Source organism: Gastrolobium bilobum, unplaced genomic scaffold (genome assembly GCF_033153095.1).
Source record: "Gastrolobium bilobum isolate Gb01-03AN ecotype WA unplaced genomic scaffold, APGP_CSIRO_Gbil_v1 utg1991, whole genome shotgun sequence".
Taxonomy (NCBI): Eukaryota; Viridiplantae; Streptophyta; class Magnoliopsida; order Fabales; family Fabaceae; genus Gastrolobium; species Gastrolobium bilobum.
In genome coordinates, this window is record NW_026898956.1 from 526,321 (window position 1) to 535,374 (window position 9,054).

At 34.0% G+C, this 9,054-nt stretch overlaps 1 protein-coding gene across 1 annotated transcript; it reads left to right on the top strand.

Annotated features, from left to right (window-relative positions):
• Positions 1-898: 898 nt before the first annotated feature.
• On the top strand, positions 899-6,841 carry LOC133285762 (alpha carbonic anhydrase 4-like). The gene is made up of 7 exons (XM_061483042.1): positions 899-998; positions 1,645-1,856; positions 2,301-2,407; positions 2,536-2,638; positions 6,332-6,487; positions 6,577-6,630; positions 6,749-6,841. Exons 1-7 carry the CDS (start codon positions 899-901, stop codon positions 6,839-6,841), a joined length of 825 nt encoding a protein of 274 aa, XP_061339026.1.
• The last annotated feature ends 2,213 nt before the right edge of the window (positions 6,842-9,054 follow it).

Sequence of the window (9,054 nt, forward strand, 5' to 3'; positions counted from 1 at the left end):
TAAAATAAATAAATAAATTGTATAATATATATTTAATGACTTGCGTAAACATATAATCTTTAGTTATGTACAAATAAAATAAATAAGTAAGTCAATTTTTTAAGTTAAACATACTTTTTTTAATATTTATATAGCTATTATATAAATAAATGAAATGTTAAGAGGGGGAAATAGAAAAAGTATAAAATAAAGGGAGAAAATATAAATAAGATCAAAATATGAACTCTTATAAGAAAGTAAAAAAACATTACAAATTCTTAATATTCATTTTTCATAAAATATATGTCCTCGTGTAAGACTCCTAGCTCCAAGAATAAATAGAAAGACTAATTACACATCAATACAACATTATGTACGATGGTTACATTTCATATCAAAAGTCACACGCAAACAAAAGGTTTTCACATAAACCTTTTGAAATTCCAATAGTCATCTCCCTGCTCGTTCCAAATTTATGTTTTACAACATAAACCAATATGTTCCAAATTAATTCCAAAAGTCACATATGCAAACAAAAGGTTTTCACATAAACCTTTTCACATTATTTAGCAGGTGCAATTAATTCACTAATGTTAAATAATAATCGGTAGATTCTTTTTTTAGGAGTAAATTAATGGACGAGTTTGTTTCTGCCATAACAACCACAAATATCATAAGCAAAATACCAATGAGTTTCTGCATCCTCATTCCTCATAATAACTTTGTACGTAAAAGTAGGTAAATTGGAGGGGAAGCGTGAACTAAAGCGAGGTTATAGGCGTTGAACACTCTGGCCTGTGCATCTCTAAATGCACCAAGTTGACAAGTGCCACTATATACATATATACATATACACACACATAAATGTAAACTTTTATATTTCAATTGTCACCACCTCAAGACCAATAGTCACAGCACCATGACCCTCCCCACTAGCCCATACTCGTTCTCTTTGCTCCTCCTAGTTCTCATTCTCTCTTCCGCTTTCTTCCTCACAACAGCTTCTGAATCTAAAGCTGGTATGAACCATATATATATATGTTTAATCCCCTCTCTCTCTCTCTCTCTCTCTCTCTATATTGGGTCGACAGAGCATTTTACATCGGTGTAAATTATACTTTTAATCTTTATCATTTATTCTATTTATATCTCATGACTCTGATTTATTACATATGTGAGCCGTTAGATGCAAATAAATCAATGATAAAGATTTGGTGTAAAACTTCTTATTCTTATACCGATATAAGAATAAATAATGCCCCATATATATTTGTATGTTAACAAAATTAATCATGATTAAAAGGAGTGATTGTTGTTATATATACATCATATGTTCAGTTAAGGGAATTAAGGATATTAGTGATGCCTTGATGTTCCTCACAAACATTATGTTTTGTAACTTTTTTTGTTTTTTGTTTTTAATTTCTGTCATTCTGAAAGCAGATACATGCAAAAGTATATATCTTGATCACATTACAAACAATTTCTTCACATAAGAGGGGGACAAATTCTTTAAATATCTTGGAACATTTAAGGCTCTTCTATTGTTATATCTAGTGGTCCATTTCAAAAAAATAAAATAAAAAAAATTTCATGGTTATAAAAGAACAATTGGAATCATTAATGCCTCCTTTCTCTTTATTGAATTTTTTCTTTTGTGAACAGAAGATGAATATTCCTACACTGAGGGAAGTAGTACAGGACCAGAGAATTGGGGAAATATCAACCCAAAATGGAAAGTTTGCGGGGATGGAAAATCTCAATCTCCCATTGATTTCTCAGACGAAAAGGTTCAGGAATCTCTTAATCTGGGTGAACTTCAGAAAGAATACAAACCAGCTCATGCTGTCCTAAAAAATAGGGGTCATGACATCATGGTAAGCCACTAAGCCACCACAAAAATTGTTAGTCACATTCCATTATTCATCAAAGGTTTGTGCTAAAGAATAATGTAATATAAAAATAATATATATATATATCTTGACCTCAAGCTTAAGCTTTTGAGATAATCAATAGCATGATGTGATATCATACTTTAATCTTATAAAGCTTACGTGTGTTAAAAAATAGTATAACATAAAAAAATAAATAAAGGGAATGTTATATTTATAAATTTTTTGTTTACAAACTCCACTATATCTGATCGGTTATATTTCAATCAAGAGTGTATGATCGGTCATATTCCACTGTAAACGAATCCTTTCCCTAAAAATAATACATTTATATTCATTTAACAACTTAAACTTTAGGATGACAGCTCGGTATTTACCCGTGTCATGTTTGTTCAATCAACCTAATATTTGTGCTTAATGTTTTGACAGATCCAATGGGAGGGGGATGCAGGTGAGCTTAACATAAATGGAACTTCCTACAAACTGTCGCAAATTCATTGGCATACACCTTCAGAGCACACGCTCCATGGATCAAAGTGAGTTTGTCTTTTTCCTTTCACTTAATTTACTGCTTGATTTAATGTTAGGAAAACTCTTAAGGCTTGACCTTATATGATTCTCCATATATATATATATATTTTGATGCTTTCTATTTGTTTTCCAGGTTTGACTTGGAACTGCATGCAGTCCATCAAAACTCTAAAGGAGAGATAGCTGTTATTGGAGTATGGTATCAAATTGGTCAGGCAGATCCATTGCTTTCAAAGGTTTGCTATATTTTATTGACATTTATTTACTTCTGGGAATTTATTATGCATGGTGCTATCAAGTATTAAGGAATGTGTGCAAATATGTAAATTTTTTTGAAAAGCAAACAGGAAACAGAAAAACAAAAAAAGAAACTAGGAACACCTCTTAGACCAAACTACTCCTACATAGTCCCTTTCAAGTTTGTCACGACAACCAGAAGGAGGCGAGTCAAACTCTTGTAAAGACCAATCAAAGGAGTAGGCAAAAGAGGCCATCCAATCGGCAACCCCATTCCCTTCCCTATGAATATGGGAAATTCTAACCCTCCAATTCCAATCCAGCATATTCCTTATGCGCAAGACCAAGTTAGAGGCTTGATGATGAGAGCTGCACCCTTCTCTTATGAAAAACTGGGCTACTAAGGAATCACCTTCAAGCCAGACAAAACGGAAACCTTTCCTCCATGCAATCTCAAGCCCAAGGAGACAACCCCAAAGTTCTGCTAACAAAACATTACCACAGCCAAGATTTTTACAAAAGCCAACAAGCCACCTTCCACTAGCATTCCTAAATACACCCCCACAAGCAGAAGCTTCTCCATTATTCATACTTGACCCATCCACATTGAGCTTAACCCAAGGGTCCGAAGGAAAAACCCAAGAAACTAATTTCTCTTTATTCGAGTTAGTCTCAAGACCAACAACCCGAAGCGTGTTTTCTGACCAAGAAAAATCTTCACCATAGACCATAGCAGCTCTAAAAGTGCCATAAGCAGGAACAGAAGATCCCTGAAAAATTTTCTTATTCCTAGCTTGCCAAATGAAACAGGAAATGATACCAAACAGAAGAGGCCATGATGGAAAATTGGACCAATTACGATCCTCAGAGATATTGGACAACACCCATTGCTGAAGATTAAGAGAGAAAAAATCCTCCCAAGCCTCTCGCTTAACTGCAATCTCCCACACTTTTTTTGCTGCAATACAATCTCTAACCGCATGTAAGGAAGTTTCCGTAAAACAATTGCACAGATGACATATATCTGAACCCGCCATGTGCCGTCTGCAACGCCTTTCATTTGTCAAAATTTTATCTCCTAACAACAGCCAAAGGAACGTACGAATCCGTTCAGGTCCATGCCACTGCCAAACGCGATTCCAAGGTAAATTGGTAGATTCCTCGTTACCCCTGGATATGGCCATATAAGCGGACTTCAGCGAAAAACTCCCATCAGATGTCCTTGTCCACAAAATTCGGTCATGACCATTAACATCCGAAGGAGGAAGGATGTTATTAATACGAGCATTGACGTGATCGGGAAGGCTATGGTGGAAAGCCCCCCACATCCAACTTCCGGAGGATGAGACAAGATCAGAGACCATTAGCTGATGATTTATCTGAGAGGGATCAGAAATAGCAGCATAGGATGAGAGTGCACCACAACCCGGAACCCACGGGTCATCCCAAAAATGAGTAGAATTTCCATTACCTAGCAAAATTCTGGAATGCTGTAATATCACAGGCCAAGACGAAACAATTGCTTTCCAAAGAGAAGAGCTATTCCGAGTAGCAGAAATATTAGGAACCAAATCAGACTGAACTTTATACTTGCTCTTTAAAACTCTAGCCCAAAGCGCGTCTGGATTAGAAAGGATCCCATAACCAATTTTCATAATAAAAGCCCTGTTAACTTCCTTCATTTTCCTCAGACCCAGCCCTCCATGATCTTTATCCATGCACAACTGATCCCACGCAACCAGATGAGGACGAGTAGATGCTCTATTAGAACCCCACAAAAACCTCCTAATATGTTTCTCAATATCATTGCAGATTTCCGAGAGGAACAACAGAAACTTGCATTGTGTAGGCTGGAATAGCTGAGAGAACAGCTTTCGAAAGTGTAATTCTTCCTGCTAGAGAAAGACTGGTGTGGTTCCAGGCATTAATCCTAGATTGAACTCGATCGAGGATATGACTGAAAGCCGCCCTCCCAACTCTGCGATGATGAAGAGGAATACCCAAATACTTTCCAAGATCCACCGTCCTTGAGAAGCCCAACTCACCACTAAGTTCCTCTGCCAAAATATGATTCACATTGTGGGAGAAGAGAATTTTTGTTTTTTCATGGTTAACCTTTTGCCCAGAAGAAAGACAAAAATCATCTAGCACCTTGGAAATGGTTTGGGCCTGATCAAAGGATGCATCCGCACAAAGAATAAGATCATCCGCAAAAAAGAGGTGAGAAATGGGAGGAGCATTTCTCCTCAACATGATCGGCTTCCAGCACTTTTGCCTAACTGCATGGGAAATGAGATGACCAAGTCGCTCCATACAAAGAATAAATAAATATGGGGACAAAGGGTCACCCTGTCTAAGCCCCCGGGATGGGAAAAACTCCTGAGTTGTAGAACCATTCCAAAGAACATTCATCGAACAAGAAGAAACACACCACATAACAAGATTAATGAGATTTGGGGGGAGTCCCACATCCTGAAGAGTATCTCGGAGAAAGTCCCAGCTAATTCTGTCATAAGCTTTCTCCAGATCCACCTTAATCATCATCCAACCTTTGGCGCCTTTCTTTGACCTCATAGAGTGAATAATTTCCTGAGCAATAATTACATTATCTGTCCCTTGCCTTCCTTTGATGAAACTACACTGGTTAGGCATAACAATTTCATCCATCTGCAATTTCAAACGGTTAGCAATAAGCTTAGTAATAGTCTTATAAATAACATTACAAAGGCTAATAGGCCGGAAATCTTTAAGGGATTGAGGTGAAGTTATCTTCGGGATCAGGCAAATAAGAGTTTGATTAATATCCCGAACTTTTTGGGGATTATTAAACACATCTTTCACCAGATCACAAACAGAGCTTCCTACAGTATCCCATTGAGATTGGAAAAATAGACTATGAAGACCGTCCACCCCTGGAGCTTTGTGAGGTCCCATGGAAAAAACTGTACTCCTAATCTCCTCATTCGAAGGAATGCTACCAATATGAATGTTGTGCTCTTGCACAAGGTGAGGAAAATAGCCTCTAATTGGAAGCCCAGGTCTAGCAGTATTATCCTCTTTAAACAAATTACGATAATACTCCACCGCCATATTCATCAGAATAGAGGGATCACCAATCCAATCACCCGCATCATTTTTCAGAGCATCAATACGATTTCTCCTCCTCCTAGCAGCTGTAGTAGAATGGAAGAATTTCGTATTCCGGTCACCATATTTCAACCAGCTAGCCCTAGACCGCTGAAACCAAGTAAGAAGAGCTTTACACTTTAGTACTAGTAAGGGTTTTTTACACTTTAATAAATTTAAGAACACATAGTACTGACAAAGCTAAATTTATTTCAACCTCCTAGCAAATATGTAAATTTAAGAACACATAGTACTAGTAAGGGTTTTTTACACTTTAATAAGTGGTATCGAGTTCGAGTTCTTTGGAAAGTAACTATATTAAAACTTAGTAAGAAGAGCTTTACCACCCATTTAATCATACCCGACTCAAATTGGACAAGTTAAATAATCGATGAATCAATACAGAAATTGTGAGTTAAATATGATAAACTATTGACATTATTAATTTAGAGCGGTTGAGTTATACCAAGAAAAAAAAGAAGATCTAAAGAGAATCCAATTTGGTGCTGGTAATGATTGTGTATTTTGATTAATTGATTCATTTTAAACTCTATTGTTTGTGGCAGCTGCTAAAGTACATAAAATCAATTGGCGATGATGACATAGACTTGGGAGAAGTTAACCCCGCAGACATCAATTTTGGTAGAAAGTATTACAGATATGTTGGTTCTCTTACAACTCCACCATGCACTGAAGGTGTCATTTGGACAGTAATGAACAAGGTTCTACACTTTGACATGATTTTCTTAACTAATCATATACTAAAATTTATACTACACTTCCTCTTTTAAACTTAGCATTTTAATTACAGGTGAGCACAGTCTCAAAAGAGCAGCACAGTGCTTTAATAGCAGCTGTTCATCATGTAAGTGAATATGCATGCACCTATTGTATATGTTTATATAAAGGTGCCTAATGCAACTACAATTAAAGCATACAACTAAAAGCATTAATATCTAATTAAATTACAACATTTTCTATAGGGATTTGAGAAAAATGCAAGGCCAACGCAGGAGCTTAATGGAAGACAAGTTTGGTTTTATAATCCGAAGGAGCCTCAAGAAGAGTCTACCTAAATTTATATAACATGTGAAGGGAATTGAACTGCTCCTATAGGAATTCCAACAATTCCTCACATGAATAAAATGTTCACTCACCGTGACTAAATGCATTATAGTTTAACTTAGGATATTTTTTAGATAGCAAGCAGTGTTCGAAATCTTAATGTAACTGATTAATCCGATTTTGGGATTGTCTTTCTACTCTCATTTATGTAATAAGTTGCTTGAAAACTTCATAAATAATTTTTCTTTTGTATTAATCCAAATTTTTTATTTAAAAAAAAACAATATATGGATGAAAATCCTCAAAAGTTGTGGTTTTTTTTTTTTTTTTTTTTGATAACAAAAGTTGTGGTTTATTTAAGTGCTCACGAGCACGTTTCATTGGGTAGTGTGGAGGAAAAAGAGAGGGAAAGGAGAGATTGAGGAGAGAGGGGAATTTTTTATTATATGTTGTTTGTTCTTAATTCTTATTGACTTCTATCCTTTTATTTAAAGGAAAATAATGGCTCTAAAAACTTTTAAAATTACAAAATTATTTTTTGGGAAAACTTCAAAAAACCCCTACAAGTTTCCTCAAAATCACTTAATCTCGGCCCTCTCCGAAATTTTTAATCATTTACCCCCTACTTAAAATTTCTTTATCACTTACCCCCTAATTTGATTTTCCATCCAAAATTTTGTTAACAAAGTTAATTTTTTTTAAAAATACCAAAATTACCCTTAATAGAAAAAGGAAAAACATAATTTCGCTTGGTAATATCATATGATCAAGGAAAAAACAAGGCATATATGAAGCACATAACGTAAAGCTTTTCAGTTGCTGTGCAAGCAAAATAAAGTGCGGCTCTGAATAAATTTATAAAGTCAGATTTGTTGGTCATATAATAGCAGAAAATCTTATAACAGAAAAGGGAAGATCTAAACCTGCTGAGATGGTGCCTCTTTAATCATTTTATTTGAACAACGACACCAACAATTGTGAGTGGGTGTTTTATGGCAATGGAATTTGCAGGAAACAATTTTAATAATTACTAATTCTAAAAAGGCTACCTTAAAGAAAATATTTCGTGAGTTCGTCTAAAACTGTAAGGAAATTATGTTTTTCTATTAAGGGTAATTTTGGTATCTTTTAAAAAAATTAACTTTATTAACAAAATTATGGATGGAAAATCAAATTAGGGGGGTAAATGATAAAGAAATTTTAAGTAGGGGGTAAATGATTAAAAATTTCGAGGAGGGAGTTAAATGATTTTGAGGAAACTTGTAGGGTTTTTTTTTGAAGTTTTCTCTTATTTTTTTTATGAGAAAGAAAATTCATTGTGAACAATATACAGCAGATGTAGATTAACCAATGAAGAAAAAAATAATCTATATTCTGAACTAATCGACATTATGTTGCTCTACTAAGTATTTGAAAATTTTCAATAACTAAGTAGGTAAGATATTTTTACTACTTATTTTTTCAACTACCAATTTATTATCATTCTAATCATCATTGGATTCTACTTTTTAGCCGACAATCTTTGAAAAATTTATGAGAAGATAGAAAAGAAAAATAAATTTTAATGTAATCTAATAAATACATAGTTACATTAAAGTGGTAGTAAGTTGATAATAGAAAAACTTGGTAGTGAGATCCATACGGGGTGTATTGGAATATGATTTTAAAAGACGATTTTGAGATAATTTTTTTTTATAGATTTTAAAAGATTATCTAGAATTGTACTAACTTTAAAGACTTTTTAAAAGAATTTTTTACGATCAAGATTTTATAAGATTGAATTTTAAAGGATTTTAATATAATTCATAAGATTTGAAAGGACAATATGGATTTATAAAATTTTAAAAAATTATATGAATTTTTAACAAACATTCAAAATTACAAGAGTTATAAAAAGAATAACAAAGAAATGCAATGATATTAATAAAAAAAGTAAAACCTAATATAATTTTTTCAATCAGTAATTGAATGTAACTTGATGTCCTACTAAGCAGCAGCTCTCCACATATCTATACTAGCACTCCACACATTAACATCTTCTCGTTTCTGCTCTTGAGTTTAATTAATAGGTTGAAAATTATCTTCTTCATTTAGTATCAGAGCTATCCATATGTGATTATAAGACCCACAAACTTTTTTATTTATTAAAATAATTCAAATTTTGCATATAGAACCTAAAGTTCATGATAAAATTTCGTTTGGAATTCTTTGCTATTGATCTTGG

Bases quoted from the DNA above. Each gene is read 5' to 3' on its own strand.
- LOC133285762 (XM_061483042.1), top strand. From the start codon at position 899: ATGACCCTCCCCACTAGCCCATACTCGTTCTCTTTGCTCCTCCTAGTT. The intron at 999-1,644 runs GTATGAACCATA...TTTTGTGAACAG, and splicing joins AGCTTCTGAATCTAAAGCTG to AAGATGAATATTCCTACACT. The intron at 6,488-6,576 runs GTTCTACACTTT...TTTTAATTACAG, and splicing joins TTTGGACAGTAATGAACAAG to GTGAGCACAGTCTCAAAAGA.